The 23,519-nt window shown below is 50.4% G+C and overlaps 1 protein-coding gene across 4 annotated transcripts in view; it reads right to left on the bottom strand.

The window, feature by feature from the left end:
* CUX1 (cut like homeobox 1) overlaps window positions 1-23,519 on the bottom strand; it is a 1,380,044-nt gene that overhangs the window by 338,121 nt on the left and 1,018,404 nt on the right. For 3 of the 4 annotated variants that reach the window (XM_078679377.1, XM_078679375.1, XM_078679376.1), the window contains one exon: window positions 6,258-6,522. The exons of the other annotated variant lie outside the window; for it this stretch is intronic. In XM_078679377.1, coding sequence (XP_078535503.1) covers window positions 6,258-6,522 — 265 coding nt within the window. The remainder of the gene's footprint in view (window positions 1-6,257; window positions 6,523-23,519) is intronic. 4 annotated transcript variants of the gene reach the window in all.

Below are 23,519 nucleotides of genomic sequence, written 5' to 3'. Positions count from 1 at the left end.
CAGCGCCCAGGGACAGGGAACGCATGTTGGTCCTCTGCACTACAGCGGCACCACCGCCACGAGCCGCCACCGCCCCCCGGACCGCAGGGGAAAGGGAGGCCTCCAAGTCCCAGCGCCTCACCCAGTAGATCAGACGGCCCTCTTGCCGATCGCGAACTCGGCGTCTGGAGCAGGTAGGAGGCTCGTTCGTTCTGACAGAGGCAGCAGAAGGGTACAGAAAGTCGCCTGCTCAGTGACTACAAAAAAAAAATCGTGGCAGCTGTAGGATATTTGACGGATAGTGTGGCAGACTGAGAGAGCACTCTGCTCAAGCAGCCATCGTGGTCGCGAGCTAGCTCCGCCTCCATGTACACCCATGGTTAATGGGATATGGCAGGCAACATCATCTTGGCTATCCCAGGGGACCTTAGGACCTCTTTATCCCCAATGAAACATTATGGTCAAGATTCAGCTAAGTAATGTGCTCTGGGTTGGTCTAAAAACTATAAATTGCATTGGGAGAGCGATTGACACCTGTCTCATGCTTAGGAGTCCTATCCAGATGAGATCACGGTTTTTTTCTTCAGACGTACAGCCTTGAAACACTGGCCCCTCACAATCCAAACAATTTGATGTTCTATCGTTATTCAATTCATTAGCCCAGCAAGGCTTTGCGATGGGCACAGTGAAAGGTTATTTATCAGCTCTTTCAGGATTTCTGGGGTTTATCGGACCAACTTTTTTTTTTTTAAATCTCCATTTGTGATAAGTTTACAAAATGTGTGATACATGTGTTTGCCTTAAACTGTTTTGTTATCCCTCTGTGGGACCTAAACTTGCTCTTGACATTTCTTAAGAGCAAGCCCTACCAGCTGATGCACAGCTGTTCCTAACAACTCTTGATGCTAAAAGCTATCTCTTCCTCATTGTGAATCAGGCTGGCAATAAAAAAAAATCTACAGAGCACTTCTCCAGCCAATTAAATTTGACATAAAATTCAAATGATTGACAAGAGTTGCAAATTAATAAATCACAACTTTAAAATTAAGAAATATACAAAAGTGTTAACGTACGAGTTACTTACCTTCGGTAACGATGTTTCTTGCAGAGACGATTCTAGCCGCAGATTCCTCAATGTGGAATTATCCCCAGGCGCGAGACTGGATCTGGAAAACCTTTTATTGCCACAGCATCCATGCGCGCCAGGGGGAAAGGCATCACGCGACTCCGCCCAGGCGTTGTTCGCGTACGTGACGTCAGCGAGGACACATAAGTCCCATCCCAGCGCGCATACATCAGTTTTCTTTGGAGAACTTTTCCGTGCCACAAGGCGGAGCCACCTGACAAACTGTGGGAGCATGGGAACAGTGTGCGAAAGAGCAGAAAAAAGAATGGTGACGAACAACACCATGATGAACAGTGCCAACACTGCAGTACCCAAAGGCAGGGAAAGAAGAGAAAACCGAGCACAGCCCTGAGCAGCCACCCTGCCAGCATGCAGACAGCCCCCCCCCAATGCAAGGAAGATAAGTAAAATGTCATGACAACATGTTGCAGGAGTATAACCCCAACCAAGAACACAAAGGGGAACCAGCTCCAAGACAAACAGGGAACGACAAACCACCAAGGCAACCCCAGCACAGAGTATGAAAAACCCCCAAAGGAACAAGGCAAGGCACGGCCAGACAACTCCAACCCATAGGTTAGCTGAGGGGCCAGGACACTTAGCAACAAAGAGGGAGGGAGGGGAGGGATGAGAGGAAAGGCAAGCCTCCACCCTGGAGCAACCAAAGCAGAGGGGCACAGGAGTACCGACAGACCCATCCTCCAAGTGCCAAAGAGGAGGAGAGGAGAAACAAGACAAACCATCCTGTCAAAAGGACCAAGAATGCACTCACAGAAGACAAAGCCACCCACCGGGAGGCGAGTGCAGAAGCCAAAGGTCCTCGCAAAACGGGGAGGTAGAGCGGGCTGTGAAGGAATCTGCGGCTAGAATTGGCTCTACCAGATCCATCGTTACCGAAGGTAAGTAACTCGTACATCTGCTAGAGACTACTAGCCGCAGATTCCGTAACGCCATTCCCAGGGGAAGGAGGGTCTGCGAACGACCCCACCAACCTGGACATAACAGAGGGCCCCACAGGGGACCAGTCCAACTGAGAGAGCGAGGAGTCCCACCCTCCCAGGCAAGGGAAACCTTCACAAGCAGAACACCACGGACCCTAAAAGGGTGTGGGAAGAAGAAAGGAAGCAAGAAGAAGAAGCTGTTCACACTCAACAGAGGAACCACGGGCAAGGCCGGGAAAGGCCAAAGCACCCCAGGCCCCTACAAGGCCACTGGACCCTCATCCAATGCCAGGGCAAGGAAGAAGAAGAAGAACAACCTAGAGGGCCCAAGGAGATGAGAGAAAAGAAGGCGAGTCCACCACAGTTGGAAGGCAACAGACCAGACAGAACGTCGCTGACAGCAATAAGGTAGTCGGAAGCAGGAAGGGCCCCCCGGAAGACCGGGCAGGCGACGCCCGAAAGAAGGAGGAGCACAAAATGATCTCAGCCCCCAGGACAGAGAACAGTAAAGAGAAGAGGAGCCAGGACACACCTTAGCAAGGGGCCGAGCGCCGACTCAAAGAAGCAGAACCCGAAACACAACGCCAGGCCGCAGGCAGTAGGTCAGACCAGGCTAACCACACTGCGACCCCGGAGAAGTACACCCCGGGACGCCACCAAAGCGTTCCAATCCAGCAAGAGAGTTGCATCTGCAACATACATAAACACCACAGAGAGCAGAGGCCCAAAGGCGACCACAACCCCCTGGCACAGCGCAAGCTATACAACAGCTACCACTACTCCACATAGGGTACACTAGGTCCCAAGACATGGGAACCCTCTTTGGAAGAAACTTCGGCAGCAGCGGAAAAACAAAAGAGCAGCGGGAAAAAAAACCCAGCAGAAAGCTTGTCAAACAGCCCAAGGACTATGCTCAGGGCCAATCTGCTCAGATAACTCAAGCAAAAAACACACACAGGCAACAAGGGCCGTCCAGCAACCAACAAGCCACAGTCTCAGCAAGGAAGACTCGAGTGGCCATAAAACACAAAGCACAACAAGGGCGACTCGCCCAAAGGGAGGTCTAAGACCCAGATCAACTCACCAGCCACTGAGGGGGAGAAGAAGGGGTAGGAGGAGGAGGAGGACGACGAAGCCCTGCCAAGAACCTCTGGATTGCGGAGTCTGCCGGGGCATGGAACAAATGCCATTAAACGGAGGATCAACTAGCCTCTCCTGAACATTTTCAGGGAACACACCGTCCCGAAGCCAAGCATGGAAACGGAGGGCGAGTGAGGAAGCCATAGCATGGCCCAGCATCTCTGAGATATCCAAAGCAGAGAGGAGAATGAACGCCGTTAGCTCCCGGCCATCCAACGCATGATGCAGTAAGTCCACCTGAACAGTCTCATGTGAAGCGGCGGATCCCAAATAGGAGGTGGCCCTAGCTAACACACATAAGGTGTTAAGGGCCCGCAGAGCGGAGCTAGTTGAGGCAAACATGTTGCGCCCCCAAGAGTCCAGCCAGCGGGCCATCCGGGACGGCGGAGAAAACAGTGGCGGCAGGGAGGGAAAAGCAGTCCATAACAGTGGACTGGAGGCAGAGGATTGGAGGGAAAGACACGCCGGGTCACGTGGCGCTGGAAGGTGCCGTGGCAGGAGGCGTTGAGACACCGGATCCCCTGAGGCGTGGCACCCCCAAACCCCCGTCAGGGAAGAAAGGAGCAAACCCTGAAAGGGAAGCAATAGTTCCTTCCCACCAGAGCCCTGGCGGAGAACATCCAAAAGGTGACCTGCCAGGAAATGAGCAGCCGGGTCAACCATGCACAGAATACCCACAGCCATGGACACTGCGTGAGCGAATGCCGCACCCGCCTCCGTAGGGCCCCGCGGTGGAGAAAGCAGATTCTTCATGGGCGATGGCTGTAAACTAAGACAGCCGCCCCCGAAGCCAAGCGGGGCGGGCAAAGGCCAAACCTGGAAGTTAGAAGAAGGAACCGAAGAGTGGGGGACCTGTTGTTCCTCCGGTGAACAGCGCGGCCTCGGGAATGGCGGGGAGACGCCTTTTGATGACGCCGGTGAAAAAGCCACCACGCGGAAGCCTGTCTCCGGGGAGGAGGACACCAGCAGGCATCCAACCTCCGGAGAAGAGGGAGCATCGAAGACGAATACGCAACTCGACGCCTGCCCGGCGCCATAGAGTCCACAGCCTGAGGCAGGACGTCATCAACATCCGGCGCCGAAGGAGACGGCGGACAGGGCTCCTCCAAGTCACGTAACGCCGGGGACTGGAGCCGAAGTGGCGGTGCCGGAACAGCACCGACTCTACCTTGGACGAGGCAGCCACCTGCGTGGAGGGACGAGAGGGACCAGGGGAGTGACAAGAAGCCCTCCACCAGCCTCGGCCCAGAATGTGATGGAGGTGATCCGCCGACCCATGCGGCGCCACCAGGGCAGATTCAAACACCGACTCGGCCTCCGACGAGACAGCCGCCTGCATTGAGGGATGACAGGGGCCCAGAGGGGGATGCGGGGTCCCCATCCAGCCTAGACACAGAGCGGGACGACGGGGGGTCCACCGACACCTGTGGCACCAGCTGGGCCAGAAGGCGCCAGAGCGGCGTCAGCTCAGCCGTGGACAATGCCGCCGCATGTCCAGAGGGCTGGGCGGGGCTCGGGGATGCCACCCGAGTCCCGGCGACCTCCCGAGACACCGCAGGGACTCCCACTGGAGTTTGCGGCGAGGCAAAGGTGCCGTGGTCCGAAGGAGGGACCACCCCAAGGGCCGCACCCCAACAGCACCACATCCTCCAAGCCTGGATCCGTGCCAGTCGGCGCCGGGGCTGGAGCCACCGGCGACGCCGCGGAGGGCCCCGCATAATGCAAGGGATCAGCCGACGCACCAGGAGGGGAAGGAGGAGGAGACGCCAGCGAGGCCTGCAAAGCCGCCGCATATGTCTCCATCTGGGCTCTCGATGCCCCCTCACCGGGAAAGGGTGGATAGGAAGACGGCACGCGGGCCACATCACTCGGGAGAGCCCAAGCCCCCAGCAGACCTAACACCAGCCCCCGGGGACAAGCTGCGACACTTACCCACCGGGGAGTGACGCTCTCGCGACCTCGGAGAGGGATGAGGACGCCGACAACGGCCGTTTCTGAAGCCTTCTGCTGAGGCTGATTGAGGGGATGTAGCCGACCTTGAGAGACGCGCCGAGAGTAGTTTCATCCGGCGCTCCCGCCGCGACTTCGGCTTCAACTGTTGGCACGCATCACAATCAGTGGTGCTGTGATCTTCCCCCAAACACCACATGCAAATGAGGTGAGCGTCCGTCACCGACATAAGACGCCCACATGCCGTGCAACTCTTGAAGCCTGAAGGCATCCGCACACTGTTCCACCAAAATATATCACAATGATAAAAGAAAAAAGGGCCCAAACAGGCCCGAAAAGAGACAGGATCCGCGTAGCAAGCGGAAAAGAAAAAAAGTAGACGTGGACGGGACTCATGTGACCTCGCTGACATCACGTATGTGGACGACGCCTGGGCGGAGTCGCGTGATGCCGTCCCCCCTGGGCGCAGAGATGCTGTGGCAAAAAAAGGTTTTCGGATCCAGTCTCGCGCCTGGGGATAATTCTACGTTAAGGAAACTGAGGCTAGTAGTCTCTATCAGATACTTTAATTCCACCCAGCAACTTTTTTTAAACGCTTCCATCTCAAAAACGACTTTGCAGTTTTACACCAAAGAAAAAAAGCACACTCCATAATAACAAAATTACTATCAAGGTGGTAAATGAATAAGTTATGGATGTAGGCAACCATCCACAACTGTAAGGTTTACTGTAAGGTCCTCCAAAATATCCCAACTATTGGCTAGATGTTTTGTCTTGGGAAGTGTAATGGAGCCTTAAAAATGGATAAGCCCACCAGTCAGTCATAGCACGGTTCAATTGTTCTCTTGTTCCCATCTTTGGAATACTAATCAAATTTGAGTGTATTTAAAAGTCTGGATCACTAATATCTAGTTTTTAACTACTTGTTTTAAACTTACTCGTACCTATTAGAGGAACATATATGTAATATAGAAAAACAAACAGTGCTACGAGTAAAAACACATTGCAACTTTAAAGTTTTGCCCCTTATATGTACCAAGAATACACGGAGGTTAGAAAATGTATATTTCTACTGAACTGGAAATTATCATGATAGCTCTATACCGTGTTTTAATATGTACCTGTAATTATGGAACCAGTTTATTACGGTACTGGTTTTTAAGTTCAATTGCCCCGCCAGCTCCTCAATGGTTTTTGGTGATGGGTATGGCTTCTGCTGGTAGGCTCTTTTTAGAGCTTCTTTTTCTTCTGGTGCCAACACAACTCGTGGTTTCTTCAGCTGATGCTGTGGCTGTGGGCTGCAGCTCTGGCTGTACTCAATTCCAACTGAGGGAGGTTCACTAGGCTGGCTTTCACTTACAGAGCTGTGCCGTCGTTTCATGTAGGCTGGAAAAACACGTTATATAATTAATCTCACCAGTACAGAGTGTTACAAGAATACTACAGGTAATATTAGAAACTTGTCTGCCTGACAGCTGTCTAACAACTACCTCAAAACAAAGTATTTCTTCTGTTGTTTTCATAACACAATTGCACAAGTTACTTAGTTCGGTAACAATATATCTGTAAGAAACAGTAGTTAGTATTAGATTCCTTACCTTAGAATACCCCCAGGCGTCAGACTGGATCCAGAAACTTTGGCGTAGCAGTACCCTTGCGCGTCGGTAGGCGTCGTCTGCGGCTCCGCGTCCGTCGTCATTGGCACTGGGAAGACGTCGCCGGAGTACTTAGACGCCGCCCTCGCGCGCTGACGTCCGTTCTTATACACAGCTTTTCCACGCCAGAAAACGCAGAGCCATGATAAAAACCAACACTGGTGCCATAAAAACTAGGGCCCTGAAAGGGATGATCTTAATCCTAGATATCGGTTCGCAGAACGGGGACGATGGGTGGGGCGGTAAGGAATCTAATACTAACTACTGTTTCTTAAAGATATATCGTTACCGAAAGTAAGTAACTTGTGCATCTGAAAGAAACAGGCTAGTATTAGCTTCCTTACCTTAGAATAGATACCCCAGCAATACCAACCCCGTTGGTGGGTCTGCGAACCAATGATCATACCAGAAAGTCCTGGAGAACGTAACGGCCGAAATAGCCATCTCTCTGGACTTGGCTGTCTAGGCAGTAGTGTCTTGCAAACGTGTGCAGCGAGGCCCACGTAGCTGCCTGACAGATGTCCTGCAAGGGGACTCCCCGGCTCAGGGCAGTAGTAGCCGCCGTGGCCCGTGTGGAATGGGCACGAAGCCCCACAGGAGGCTCATTTCGAGCCAAAGAGTAACAAGCCTTGATGCACAAGACGACCCATCGAGAAATGGTTAGTTTGGGTACCGCCCGTCCATTCTTAGCGCCCCCGTAACCAACAAAGAGTTGGTTATCCACCCGGAACTGGCGTGTGCGATCCAAGTAGAAAGAGAGCGCACATTTTGGGTCCAGACGGAGGAGCCTCTCTTCCTCTTTCGAGGGATGCGGATGCGGAAAGAAGGTGGGCTAGGTGATAGACTGCCCGATGTGGAAGGGTGCGACTACCTTAGGCAGGAAAGAGGGTCGCGTCCCCGAACCCAACTTTGTCCGGATGGACTGAAAAGAAAGGAGGCTTAGAAGAAAGGGCCAGGAGCTCACTCACTCGCCTGGCAGAGGTGATGGCAACCAGGAAAGCGGACTTCAGAGTAAGGAGACGAAGAGGACAGTTATGAAGCGGCTCAAAGGGAGCGCACATCAGAAAAGTTAGAACAAGGTTCAAGTCCCACTGAGGCATCACGAAAGGAACTGGAGGAAACATATGGGTGATGCCCTTCAAAAACCTATTTACAACTGGGGACTTGAACAAAGAGGGCTGATCAGGTAGCCTTAAGGCGGAAATGGCCGAGAGGTAGCCCTTCAGAGTGCCCAGAGGGAGCCCTGCTGGGCAAGAGAAAAAAGAAAGAGGAGACCCTCTGAAAGAGGGGCAGAAAGGGGATCCACAGCCTTTGCTGTGCACCATGCCACAAATATGTTCCACCTGCAGGCGTATACCGATTTTGTGGAGGGACGCCTGGCTGCCAGAATGACATTAAAGACTTCAGGAGGCAAGTCAAATGGCCTCAACTGCCACCGCTCAATCTCCACGCATGTAAGTGGAGACTGGACAGGTTCGGGTGGAGGACCATCCCCTGCTGCTGCGACAGAAGGTCCTCCTGAAGGGGCAGACGAATCGGGGGACCGACAGACATGCTGAGTAGCTCGGGATACCAGAACCTCCGTGCCCAGTCCGGAGCCACAAGGATGACTTGGGCCCGGTCGCGCCTGATCTTCAGCACTCTGGGCAGAAGTGGTATAGGCGGAAAGGCGTACAAATAGACCGCAACTCCACTCGCGACGAAAAGCGTCTCCGAGCGAGTGCCGCCATGGAAATTCCAACACGCAGAACTGATGACATTGCGCGTTCTCTTCTGTGGTGAATAGATCTAACCAAGGCTCTCCCCACTGCTGAAAGAGGCCTTGCGCCACGTCCGAGTTCAGACGCCATTTGTGATGTTATGTTATGTTACATAGGGTTTTATAGAGCGCTCAGCTACTCAAAAGTGTGTCCGGGCGCTATAGACCATAACAGGCACAGAGCAAAATAGATGGACAAGTTTACTGACAGAACAACAATGTCTTAAGATTTTTCCTAAAGGCTAATAGATTGTCGCACTTCCGCAGAGACAAAGGTACAGCATTCCACAGTTGGGGAGCCAGACGTTTAAAAGAGCGACCCCCAATACGGGCTCGCCTATTTGCCGGAACAGTAGCCAGAGCCAACGATGTGGACCGCAGCGATCGTGATGGCAGATAGAAGCTCACTCTTTTCCTAATATAGCGGGCACCGGTGCCGTGCAGGGCCTTGAATACCGTGGTCAGAGTTTTAAAAGTGATGCGTTTTCGTACAGGAGGCCAATGGAGGGATTTGAGAAGGGCTGCCGTGCTGGATCTCGGGCTGAGACCGAAGATTGCTCGTGCAGCAAAGTTTTGCACCCTTTGCAGGCGTGAGAGAAGATATTCTGGGAGGCCCAGGTACACCGACGGCTGAGTTCGTCCGCCCTGGCGTTCAGGGAACCTGTCAGGTGTTGAACCACCAGGGTCACGCCCTGATGTTTCAGCCACTGCCAGAGGTGCAGATCCTCCTGGCATAGGGTCCACGACCCCACCCCGCCCTGTTTTTTGCAGTACCACATGGTGGTGGTGTTGTCCGTGGTGTTGTCCGTGAACACCTGCACTACACTCCCCCGGACAGAGGGGAGGAATGCCTTCAGTGCAAGTTGGATCGCCCGCAGCTCCAGAAGGTTGATATGGAGCTGGGACTCCGCCGGAGACCAGAGGACTCCAATCTTCGCCTCTCCCATGTGGCCTCCCAAGCCCTGGAGGGATGCGTCCGTCACAACTACGTGCTCCGGTTGGGGTAGGGAGAGGGATCTGCCGCTGACCCAATCGTGAGCCACCACTGCAACTGTCTTGCAGTGCCCTCCGAGATCAAGACATGGTCGGACAAGTTGCCCTGATGCTGGGCCCACTGAAACTTCAGGTCCCACTGCAGAGCCCGCATCCGCCACCTGGCGTGACGCACCAGAAGGATGCAGGAGGCCATCAGCCCGAGAAGCCGCAGCGTCAACCTGACCGAGACTCGGGATAAAGGCTGAAAGATCGGAATCAGAGCCTGAATATCCCGAACCCGCTGTTCGGAAGGATAAACCCGAAACTGAGCCGAAACTAGAACCGCTCCGATGAAGAGTTGCTTCTGAGAGGGACACAGGTGCGACTTCGGCACATTGATGGAGAACCCCAGCAGGTGCAGGAGGTCGGCCGTAGTCTGGAGGTGGCTGACGACTGTCTGGGGCGAGCCCGCCTTCAACAACCAGTCGTCGAGGTAGGGGAAGACTGAAATCCCTAACCTGCGCAGATGAGCTGCGACAACCGCCATCACTTTCGTCAACACCCGTGGGGCGTTTGTAAGGCCGTAGGGGAGCACGGTAAACTGAAAGTGCTCGTGGCCTACCATGAACCGCAGGTAGCGCCGGTGGGCCGGCAGGACGGGGATGTGGAAATAAGCGTCCTGCAAGTCCAACGCTACCATCCAGTCTCCCGGGTCCAGGGCAGCTAAGAGCTGAGCCAGTGTCAGCATCTTGAACCTCTCCTTCCGGAGGAAGCCGTTGACGTTCCGCAGGTCCAAGATAGGGTGGAGGCCCCCTTTGCCCTTCTTGGGAACCAGAAAGTAGTGGGAATAACAACCACACCCTACTTCTGGCCCAGGAACGCGCTCAATGGCTTCCTTGGCCAAGAGGGCCACAACTTCCTCTCGCAGAAGATTCAAGTGATCCCCCGACACGCGGTGGTACTGCGGTGGCATGGCTGGAGGGGTCGCCCCTTCGGATGATTTGCAGCACTCACCTGTCCGATGGGATGTCGCGCCAGTGGAGGAGGTGATGGCGAACCCTGCCCCCCACTGGTGTCTTGTGGGCCTGAAAGCTCGGACTAGGAAGGCTTTGAGGCGGATGCTGCGGGGGTGGATGTGGACTGGCCGAACCGTTGTTCCCAGGCACCGCCACGGCGGTTACCACGTCCGCCACCGCGCTGGATGTTAGTCTGTGGCCCGTGGCAGGCAGCACGTTTGGGGTTGACCCTTCCTTGGCCACGAAAGGGGCGAAAGGCAGCAGATTGTTGGCCTGGTGCCGACAGGCCCAAGGACTTGGCCGTAGCCCTGGAGTCCTTAAAGCGCTCAAGAGCACTGTCTGCCTTGTCGCCAAAGAGGCGACGGCCATCAAACGGCATGTCCATAAGGGTGTTTTGGACATCAGCTGAAAAGTTGGCGGACCTCAGCCAGGTGTGGCGACGAAGCGCCACCCTCGTTGCCATCGCTTTACTCAGCGAGTCCATGGTATCCAGTCCACATCTGATGGAGTACCGTGCCGCATCTAGTCCGGGCCTTCTCCGGACATTGTGGCAGCACGTCCGCGACCGTGTCCCACAGAGAGTGGGTATAACGGCCCAAGAGGCACGCGGTGTTAACTGACCGCAACCCCAAACGCAGGGAGGAGAACATTTTTTTGCCATATTGTTCGCACCTCTTGGATTCCCGATCGGGGGGAGCCGTCGGGAATGCGGTCTGGGAGTTAGAGGCCTGTATGACCAGGCTCTCGAGGGTGGGGTGGGTGGACAGGAAGCAAGGGTCGCCCGGAGCCAGGCGGTGGCGTCTGGCCACGTTCCTAACTACAGGAGGACCTGAAGCGGGCCTGGACCAGTTCTCCAGAAGAACGTCAGACAAAGCCTCATTAAACGGTAACAGAGGCTCCGAAGAGCTTGCTTGCGGTTTAAGGACCTCAGTGAGGAGGTTAGTCCTCACGGCCGCGACGGGGAGCTCAAGGGATAAGGCCTTGGCCGCCCGCGTCAACACCACACTATAGGCTACCCCCTCCTCCATAGCCACTGTAGGAGGGGAGACAAAGCCAGTGTTTGGCGAAGTGTCCAGACCACTGGCGTCCCCTAGCTCACCTGCCCAGTCCTGATAAGGCTGGCACTCATGTGCCAGAGGGTCCTCAGACCCCTCCCAATCCGCCTCGCCACCCATCTCCTGGTATTCAGGGTCAAATGTTGGGGCGGATCATAGAAGTAAAAATCTCCCATCGGCTGTCAAATGCAGCGTCGCGCGACACCGCTCCGGCGTCGGAACCGGACCAAGGGGAGGACTGGGGACGGCGTCGACCGTGGTCTGCGCCGGGGGCGACACCATAGGAGCCAGCGCCAGCGAGGTCGTATGGTCGACCGGCGACGACCCGGATCCGGCGGAGTCCCGCGGTGTCTGGACCGAAGTCACCGACAGCGCCGCGGCCGAAGCACCCGACGGTGCCGGGGCCGAAGCACCCGGCCCACTTGGGCTCCCAGTCGGGCCGCGGAACCCGACAGAGTGAGCGACCTCATGGCCGCGAGAAAGGTGTCAATCTCCTGCGGCGTCGCGTTCTGCCCAGGGACTGGCGGATATGGAGCAGGGCGCGACGCCTGCGGCTCCGATGGAGCCGCGTGGTCGGTGTCACCCGAACCCCCGGCCGGGTCGCGCGAGCGTCGGGGGGAGTCGGAAGAGCGATGTCGTCCCTTCTACTTCTTGTACCTCTTACCTGTGGACTTGGAGCTTGAGGAGTGGTGTCGATTCTCCGAGCCGTGATGACTCCGGCCCGTTGACCGGTCCCTCGACCTCCTTCTGGACCGGGACCTCGTAGGGCGCGGGGCCGACTGCCGGAGCTCGAGGCGCTTGCGGGACCGCTCCCGCCTAGCCTTTGATGTCAAGGCCCGGCAGTCGGGGCACGACTTGTCATCGTGGTAGGGCCCCAGGCAATGAAGACACCGGCGATGGGGATCGGTAACCAACATCAGTCAGTTGCAGTCGACGCAGGCATCCCTACCGGCACCGTCGGAGTTGTTCGACTTCGAAAAATATGATCAAAAAGTTTAGTCAAAAAATGACTAAAGGGTACCACTGTTCCCAGATCGGCGCTTGCTGGCGCGGAAAAAATAGAAACTGACGTCAGCGCGCGAGGGCGGCGTCTAAGTACTCCGGCGACTTCATCCCGGCGCCAACGACGGATGCGGAGCCGCAGACGTCGCCTACCGACGCGCAAGGGTACCGCTACGCAAAAGTTTCCGGATCCAGTCTGGGGGTATTCTAAGGTAAGGGATCTAATACTAACCTATTTCTTTCAGATACAGTAAGATATAGTTTTGACATTCATCTCTTTACAGACATCGATTTTGCAAAACATGATTTTCTGTACATTAATATGCACTGTGTATCTATCTAGATGCACTAAAACAATTCAGTCAATGGTGCTTTGTGAAATACAAGAAGATGCACGTTTCACAGAGATATACAAAACCACATCCATTTGCTCATTCATATTCGACGTTGTGTACACAACATTAAGATTCGAAAGGCTAATTTACCACTTAGTTGCATCCCACTCACATGTTTATGGGATGCCTCTCAAGTGGCTGCTGCACACCTTGCCTATATAACTGACAATCTAGCCACTTGGTTAGAAACTCTTCTTATCTAGAAAGGGCCAGTGACAATGTGAACTGTTAATGCAACAGGAATCAATGTACATGAAAGAGAAACAGTATGATGTAAAATAAATTCCCATTCTCAGCCATCTGGCCCCTAGACATCTAAAAAATTTGAGCTCAGAATACAAAACAAAATAATGGTAAATGATTAAACCAGTCAATAGAGGAAGCAAACTATGTAATATGCAATATGTAGGAAGAGTCTCCAAGCAAGGAGTTACATTTCATCAACCCCATGTGGCGTATGAGTCCATGTTGTATACGTCTGTACTTTTCAAAAAGAAGCTGTGTTCACTCATGAACATTCATTAATAGCAATAACTGCATTTAAGAGTTGATTTAAGTTTCATTTAATTCATAATCCATTATAGGTCATTCTCATTATAATAAAAAGCTTTTTTTATTTTGTTCTATTTTATTTTATCAAATTGATAAAACCTCCTAGTTTATGCCCCAAATTAAAATGTTCATATATGTTATCCAACCGCTGACACTGAGTGTTATAAGGAGAAAAAGAAAGGGTACTTTCAACAGCAGAATTTCAAAACCAATTGAATTTCAATATCAATTTTTACGTCCCTGATGCATTTAGACTCTAAGGATCTTTCATTGTGGGGGATTTACAACTCATCACAGAATACTGCATAATCCTAAATGAATCTTTGGGGTCATAATTGATTTTCTGTCTCTTTGTGCTACAATAAAGAACTAATTACTTGTACGTATTCACGTTGTAAACTTTACAGAGAAGAAAAATGAGTGCTTTGCATTCTGCAGAGTTGCAACCCACTTCATTTGTGGATTATCAAATGTTTTCAAGTTTTGCAGTCACATCTCGATGAAAACTGTGTGTGAAGATGTTTGAAGCATACCGAGAGCACCAGCCTGAACATTAATTTCCCCTCCATGGAACTACTTCCCCTCATCTGTTGCATGAAAGTATTACTTACTCTTAGTTCCACCGTCTGCCAGCCTTTTACATTTTAGTGAGATAACGATCTGACAGCTTAATATATCTAAGTGCCAAAACATTGCACGAAAAAGCTGATTTTAATGCACCTAAAAGCTGCTTCATTCAAATCTCCCAATATGCCCCCCATCAGGGTGCATCATTTAAATTGACAGTCTAGAGGGGTAATTTTATGACCTCCAGTAGATGGTTGTTCTGAATCTGCTACACTACACTGGATCCTGAAAGGCAGTCTATTTTGACAACAGTAAGCCACTCTGATGTTGCGATTATTGAATTCTCAATCGTCATTGTCGTGACCTCATCATCAGTAGCTTCTTCTGAGACTGTAGAAGAATGCTCGAATAAATTGGAATTCTATGGCTGATGGAGCTGTAATAGCAGAATGTTTAACAAACCCAGGATCGAATACAATTGCTTTCTAATGCAAAATACCGTCTGGTTCTGCACATTACAAATCAGAATATGCATGGTCTTTATTCAGGGGTAGTGTCTGGTCATCTTCTCTTAAGGTTTACAGAAATATCATTTTGAACTGTAACAATTTGCAATGTAATTTAAGGTGGATTTGTAGAGCACTGTTTGTTACATTGGTGTTTCCAGTTCTGGAATAACTAGTTGTGTTTATTTATTTCACAAGCTACTTTTACCATGGCCTACTTTAGGAGCATCTTCGAAATCTCCTTAAAGAATTTGGGCCAGATGTCCTGCGCCATTTGCTATTGCAAACCCCGAGTTCCAAAATCACAGGGTTTGTGACCTCAACACAGCTTTTACCCATATATTAATCTAATTTTGCGAGTTGGAAAAGCCTTCCTGACTCTCAAAATGGGTTTAGCGATCTGTGTCCAATGGCAGTTAGGAAGAGGTGAAAAGAGGGGTCCCCTCCTAATTGTGATTCGGCATGGCATGAATCAGTGGATTGCGACAGTGGTCACAAATCATTAACATTTACTGACAAAGCGGTAGCAACCTCTAAGAATTACAGGAACTGCTAGGACCTATAAGTAACAATGTAAGGTCACATATGAATTCCATAAATGTTCAGCTCACGTGAGAAAAAGGATCATGGACCGAGTTGTTTTGCTCTGAGGAAGACCCCACCTGAATAATTATAAGGGTCAAAATGACAAACTGCCATTTCGTGTCTCCTGAGGCGGAAAGCCGGGAGCTAGGCCAGAACTTTTTAAAATATTTGAGAGTCACTTAAAAATTGAATTGTATTTTAGCACTGTGGTTGTTACTCGCCTACCTCCATCCACGCTTAGGAAGCACCCGCGGAGCCGATATTAGGGCTTACCCGGAATCCCAAAGCACAGAAAGGCTTCCCCCGCCGTCTCCGGCGCGAAGCTCGGACACGCCCCCTCACGAGGCCACGCCCACTACAATCGCGCTATAAAGGCGCCGCTGACAACAAGCGATTTCACTGCCATTTCGTGTCTCCTGAGGCGGAAAGCCGGGAGCTAGGCCAGAACTTTTTAAAATATTTGAGAGTCACTTAAAAATTGAATTGTATTTTAGCACTGTGGTTGTTACTCGCCTACCTCCATCCACGCTTAGGAAGCACCCGCGGAGCCGATATTAGGGCTTACCCGGAATCCCAAAGCACAGAAAGGCTTCCCCCGCCGTCTCCGGCGCGAAGCTCGGACACGCCCCCTCACGAGGCCACGCCCCCCTTTCCTCCCAACTTCCTGTCCATAGAAAAATGTGTCATTTCCGGACGCGCAGCGGACGGGCGCAGCGGGCGCGCCTAAGGCAAGCCCGTCTGTGCCCGTCCGTGCCTCGGCCGGGCCCAGGGCCAATGATGCTGTCCGATCTAAGGTATGTACCAACCAAACGCCTACATATACTAGAGATCAGTTACTCGCCCTAAATCTTAATAAAAATCACTGTCACAGCATGATTGATGTTGAAAAGTGGTCAGAACCTGCTTACTGTCTTACCTGTAAAACACTCTTCACCCCGGAAATACAGTCTTCCACTATGGAAAATACGACTTCTCTCCGAGGAGCCTTGATTAATGCTAGGTCAATATGTAAGAATGGCCAGCATATTTACGACCTCATCACAGAGAGAAATATTGACCTACTATTTATTACGGAAACTTGGCTTAAACCATGGTGTAATCCGATTATAACTGAAACTGTCCCTCAAGGCTACCTCATTCGAAGGACCGACAGACCGGAACTGAGAGGAGGTGGTCTAGCCATTATCCACCGAGACTCTCTGAAATGCTCAACGTTCGAACTCTCGGACATAAAAGGGGCAGAAAGTATGGGTTTCTGTTTTCAGTTAGATGAGGAAAACACCTTCATGGGGGCCTTAATCTATCGCCCCCCAGGACCTCAGAATGGCTTCTTCGAAAGCTTCGAAGATGTACTCAGTACTCTAACCCTGAAATATGCCAATTTTACAGTTTTGGGTGATCTAAACTTCCATTTAGATAAACCCAACGATCCTAATACAATATGGCTTAACGACCTAACGGGTATCCTAGGGCTGGAAATACTGACAAAAATGCCCACACACAAAGCAGGCCATATACTAGACTGCATTTGTACTAATATCAAAACCCTAACCGTTGAAACTCCACTGATCCAGACATGGACCGATCACTGGTTAATCCCCTTTAAGCTTACAAGCAAAAAGAAAAGACCTAATACTAACTCAAAAATCGATTTCTCGATACAGAAAGATTGGAAAAAAATTGCCAACTCACCCAATCTACATCTCATGGCAGAAAAATCTAAACCGTCCCTTACCGGATGTACTGAAACCGATTATAACAACTATTGTAAATGGGTCACAGACCTTGGTGGTCCTACTAATTCAGGTAAAATACGGAAAAAACAGAATAAAAAGTCAGCACCCTGGTTCTCCCCCGCTCTAAAAATCAAACGTACTGAGGTCAGAACCCTTGAAAAGAAATGGCGCCATAACTATGACGTAACGGAAGCTCTTGCCTACAAAACCGCTAGGAAACATTATCACTCTATGATCAGAAATTCTAAAAAGGATCACTTCCTAGAAGCTATTGATCGGTCCAACAACAAACAGAAAGAGATTTTTAAAATAGTGGAGGAGTTCATGAACCCCAGAATTCTCAGGCAGGAGATACCACCCTCTCGGACACTCTGTAATTCCATAGCTAACTACTTCGAGAATAAAATATTAAATCTCACCAAAGACTTCCCAGATCTTGCAGAACCCCCCCTCTGTGACAATGTACAATTAACAAACAATACACCTCAGCTAATTAACTTTGCCCCCATCAGTCTTGATGAAACCCGACAAGCAATTCTCTCCTGTAAATCAGGCTCCCCTTTCGACCCGTGCCCCCCACTGCTGCTCCACACTCTGGTGGACATAGTAAACCCAACCATAAATTCCATCATAAACTCTTCTCTGACCACCGCAGTCATTCCATCTGAATGGAAGTGTGCTGCTGTAAAGCCGCTGCAGAAAAACCCTTAGCTGATCCTACCACGCTCTCTAACCTTCGCCCAATCTCGCTGCTTCCAATGCTGTTTAAACTGACTGAAGCAGCAGTAAATAAACAGCTAACTAAACATCTTGAGGAAAACCAACTCCTACACCCTAACCAGGCAGGTTTCAGGGCAAAATACTCCACTGAGTCAGCCCTTCTGCATACTGTAGAGACACTTAAGTCAGCTCTGGATCAGGGAAAAAAAGGCCGTCCTGATCCTGCTCGATCTATCGGCGGCCTTTGATACGGTCTCACACCCCGTATTAATTGGCCGCCTAGCAGAATCGGGACTAACAGGAATCGCCTTCAAATGGATGGAAAACTTCCTAAGCCATAGGAAACAAGTCATCATATTAGGAAATGTATGCTCAGATGAAAAAATTCTAACAACAGGAGTACCACAGGGCTCAAGCCTGAGCCCCGTTCTTTTCAATCTTTACATGTCCCCCCTGATTGAACTCATCTCATCATTCAACATCAGTACAATATCCTACGCGGATGATACCCAACTCATCCTTGTATTGGATAACAACTCAACCAAAGCAGAAGCAAATCTGAGAGAATGTCTCACTGCAACCTTTGAATGGATGAGAACTCACCACCTCAAATGCAACTCAGGAAAAACTGAAATCCTACCCTTTGGCCAGAATAACCTTTTTTCCCCTAACATCTGGTGGCCCCAAGATGCCGAAGTCCCACCAAACACCATCACGTCGGCCCGCAACCTCGGGATAAGGTTTGACGAAGCCTTATCCTTTAAACAGCAAGCAGGGGCTGTGGCAGGGTCCTGTTTCAACATCATTAGAGGTCTCAGAAGGTTTTTTGACCTCCTCCCTCTGACAGCCAGAAAAACGGTAGCAGTGGCCCTCATCACATCCCGACTAGACTACTGCAACAGCATCTATGCAGGCTCCAACAAAGCGGTTTTACATAAACTGCAGATGGTGCAGAATGCGGCTGCCCGCCTGGTGCTAAGACTGCCCAGGAAATCATCTGCCTCCAAAGCATTAAAAACCCTGCACTGGTTACCCATCCACAAGAGAGTACTATTCAAAATACTACTCATTACTTTCAGAGCCTACCACCAGTCGGGTCCCACATATCTCTCCCAAAGGTTTGGAAGATATACACCCTCCAGGTCACTCAGATCATCCAACCTGAACCTATTAGTCATCCCTAAATTCAGACTAATCACAAAAGGTGGAAAATCCATTGGAGTGTTAGGAGCCAGAGCCTGGAACAAGCTCCCCCCTCAATTGCGCCTGATCCACTCAGAGACCCTGTTCCGAAAAGCCATTAAAACATGGATTTTCAAGGCTACTGACACACTATGTCTAGCATTAATTTAATCTTACTCACTTTTCCCCTTGGCAGTTTTCTTTTCCCTTCTTTTCTCCTCATCTGTGACACGAGATGACTAGCGCCAAGATGCTCCATGGAGTGTATGCTGCGCTTAATAAAAGCCGATTCATATCATATCATATCATTAACCATTCTACATATGATACTGGACACCGGGAAGTCATGAGTTTTATTTTGTTGGATTACAATAACATTTAAGTCCTGATAGTTAAGACATATATTAGTTAAAGTGCACTGTATTGTCAACTCACTTTTCCTGCACTTACACTGCACAGTCGCCAGTAGCCCCTATTTGTTTTGGAATTTTCCCTACGCTGTGTTTGTATATGTATGGGCAATATCACAATTAGGAGGGGACGTCTCTTTCACACATCTTCCTAATTGCAATTGGAAATGGGTTGCTAAACCCATTTTGAGAGTGAGAAACGCTTTTCCAAATTGCAAAATGAGTTTAATATATTGCTAAAAGCTGTTTTGTGGTCACAATCCCTGCGATTTTGCAACTCAAGGTTTGCAATTGCAAATGGCTCTGTGCATCTGGCCTAAATTCTTTAAGGAGATTTTGCAGATCCTCCTAAAGTAGGCCATGGTAAAAGTCGCTTGAGAAACAAAAACATGCACACAGACACTATATGGATAAGAGCGTAATGGACAATATTATGAATATGTTTCACACTGATTGATATGCACTGTGACGCATGCTTGCTTATGGGTCATCACCTGCACGTGCCTAGGGAATTATGCAGCAGCGTCATTTGTGTTTAGGTCTCGCCTAGGCAGCGCTTGCGCGGTCTCTGCGAGACATGCTGTGTTCAGGTTATGGACTTTAAAAGCTCTGCCTATTTTCAAGGACAGCCTCTGTTACATGTGTTGTTACTCAGAGCTTGTGAGCACTATTTCTTTCATTAAGCTGCAGCACATGAGATCATTGCTGTGGTTTACAGAGCTCTGTTGTAAACAGGGCTGTAAATCTTGCTCTTATCTTGCCACAATTGCTGCGCATTCAGAGATCGAGGTCTGTTTTGGTGGCAGCTGCCTCCTCCTCCCTCCTGCTTTTGAAACGCAGGGCCAGGAGTCACGGTCCCTGCCTCCCTATGGCTGCCGCTGTCTTAGAGCTCTACAAGCTTTTACAATGTAGTAGGTCTTGCATTTGCAAGAGTTTGAGGTATTGGCATTGTAATGAAGAACAAGTTACTTACCTTCGGTAACGCTTTTTCTGGTGGATACAGTATCTGCCTGTGGATTCCTCACCTTGTGAATATCCCCTTGCGTCAGCAACATTCGGAAATTCTTTTTGTAGCTTCGCGCCGACGTGGACGACGTCACAGAAGCACGGCATCGCTCGCGGCTCCGCTGACGTCACCAACTCCATAATAGGCCCACACCGGCGTGATGACATCAGTTCCGCCCTTTTTTCCGTGCCTTCGGGGCACACGGATGCACCGACAACAGTAGATATATATGCACAGTGTACACAGTACAAAATAGTCAAAGTAACACACACAGTGTGAAGACAATGTATGCAAAACACACTAGGGGAGGCGGGGGGGCATGTGAGGATTCCACAGGCAGATACTGTATCCACCAGAAAAAGCGTTACAGAAGGTAAGTAACTTGTTCTTCTGATGGATACATCTGCCAGTGGATTCCTCACCTTGTGAATAGAGTCCCACAACAGTCCCCACTCCCGGAGGAGGGTTTCCACTCTCCTATACCAGAAAATCCTGGAGGACAGAACGCGCAAAGTGGCCGTCCCTCCTAACTTCGGAATCCAAGCAGTAATGCTTCGCGAAAGTGTGGAGGGAGGCCCAATTTCCCGCTCTACAAATGTCCTCTACAGGTTAATTTACATCATTTCTCTTGTCATTGTTTTGTCTAATTTCATCATTACAGCATCATAAACGAGCCCCCAAATAATTAGCCAGGTATCTTTACATATACAAATCGAGTGGCTATACTTTAGCAGAGTGAGCTCTCAAACCTTCAGGAGGTTCCTTACCCGCCAGAGAGTAGCATATCTTGATACACAAGGCAATCCATCTTGATAGAGTGCGCTTGTGCACCGCCTTGCCTCTTCTGGCTCCAACAAAACCCACAAAGAGCTGGTCATCCACTCTGAACTCTCTGGTTCTGTCCAGGTAGAAGCTCACCGCCCTCTTAGGGTCCAAACGTTGAAGTCTCTCCTCCTCCTTGGAAGGGTGAGGGGGAGGATAGAAGGTAGGAAGGGTAACGGACTGCCCTTGATGGAAGGGAGAAAAGCAGCCCTGGTGCTAACTACCATTCGTTCAGCATGAATGGTCAAGAATGGGGGCTTATAATTAAGAGCTTGAAGCTCACTTACCCTCCTTACCGAGGTAATTGCAACCAGGAAGACCGTTTTAAAAGACAACAGTCTCAGGGGACACTTGTGTAAAGGTTCAAAGGGTGAACCCATCAAGAAAGTAAGTACAAGGTTCAAGTCCCACTGAGGCACAATAAAGGGAGTAGGAGGACATTTATTCGTAAGGCCTTTTAGAAACCTTAGAGAAATGCCGACAATGCCGATAAATAACCTCTGACTGTAGCTACAGCAAACCCTTGCTTTGCCAGAGAAAGCGCAAACTGAAGTATGTCAGACAAACAAGCCCTCAAAGGATCAATGGTTTTCTCTCCACACCAAGAAACAAACTAAGACCAACTCTGAGAGTAGATAGACTGAGTAGATAGACTGGGTGGAGTCACGCCTGGCCGATAAAATGACATCCACCACATCATGTGGGAGAGAAAAGGAATTCAGGTTGCCCCGTTCAATCTCCAGGCATGAAGGCGTAAGGTCTGGAATTGGGGGTGTAGAACCTTTCCTCTGGAGGCCAAAGACCCTTGATCTCCAGATCCCCCAGATGAGAACCCCACCTTAGGGTGGATGCATCGGTTATCACCGTGGCCACCGATGGAGGCAGATGAAAGGGCTTTACTTGAGACAGATTGCCCTCCACGCTCCACCAAGACAGATCCGCTGCAGTTTCTCTGGAGATCCTTATCGACTCCCTGAGATCTCCGTTGTGCTGATACCACTGCCTGCAAAGGCACCACTGGAGTGCCCTCATGTGCCAGCGTGCATGGTTGACCAACAGAATGCAGGAAGCCATCAGACCAAGCAGACGAAGGACCTTCAGGACTGGAACGACCGCTCCGTTGTAAAATAAAGGAATCATTTCCTGTATGTCGAGAATCCTTTGGGGTGGAGAGAATGCTCAACACACAGTTGTATCCAGTACCGCACCTATGAACAGGTTGCGGTGGGAGGGCACCAGGTGAGATTTGGGTACATTTATCGAAAAACCCAACCTGTACAACAACTGAGTTGTGATTTGCAGATGATGGAGCACTATCTCTGGGGATTCTGCTTTGATCAGCCAATCGTCCAGATAAGGCAACAATGGTATCCCTGACCTTCTGAAATGTGCCGCCACCACAGCCATCACCTTGGTGAAGATCCGAGGCGCAGTAGTAAGACCAAATGAAAGGACCGCAAACTGGTAATGTTGTGAACCCACCTTGAAACGGAGATACTTCCTGTGCGACTTCAGGATAGGGATGTGAAAATACGCATCCTGCAAGTCGATCGACACCATCCAGTCTTCTTCCAGCAGCGTTTGAAGAACCTGCGCAAGGGTGAGCATCTTGAACTTCTCCTGCTTCAGGAAAAGGTTCAATATCCTGAGATCCAGGATTGGACGAAGTCTGCCATACTTCTTGGGGATCAGGAAATAACGGGAGTAGCATCCCTTACCCCTTTCCTGCTCTGGAACCACCTCTATCGCACCTTTTTCAGTAGTGTTAGGACTTCCTCTTGCAAGAGAAGCAGGTGGTCCTCCGAGCAAAAACCCTGGCAACGAAGATAATTCGGAGGGAACTCCCGGAAGGGAAGTGCATACCCATTCTCCACAAGATTAAGAACCCATAGGTCCGATGTGACCTTTTCCCAATCCCGTAGAAAATAGGTAAGCCGACCCCCTACAGGACCCGCATGATCCAGAATGGCGGATCTAGGGCTGCTTTGCTGTTGATGGAGGGGGGTGGGAAGAGGAAGAAGAGGAACAAGAGGAAGAGGAGGAGACTTGGCGTCCTCGCGGACGAGCTCTTTGTTTGCCCCTGTAGGATTTATAAAGTGGATTTTGCTGTTGGTTGGGTCAAAAAGAGGAACGTCCAAAACCCCTATATCTTTTACTCGCAGTGCCCCTGGACTGCAACCCCAAAGATCTAGCAGTAGCCCTACTGTCCTTAACCACTTGGATGCTAGTGCTTGTCGAGGATTTCAATGTCATTTCCATTGAAATCAATGGAAACTCCATGACGAGTTACCTTAAATCTTTCTAAAGCTGCATCTGCCTTTTTGCCAAAAAGACCAGAACCATCGAAGGGCAAATCCAATAAGGCAGCTTGAACGTCCGCAGAAAAGTCAGATGACTTTAACCAGGCTGCTCTTCTAGAGGCAATAGAAATCCCCATAAC

Source organism: Lissotriton helveticus, chromosome 3_1 (assembly GCF_964261635.1).
Source record: "Lissotriton helveticus chromosome 3_1, aLisHel1.1, whole genome shotgun sequence".
Classification (NCBI taxonomy): Eukaryota; Metazoa; Chordata; class Amphibia; order Caudata; family Salamandridae; genus Lissotriton; species Lissotriton helveticus.
Note: the sequence above shows the minus strand (reverse complement) of the source record. Positions and strands in the feature narration are given on the sequence as shown.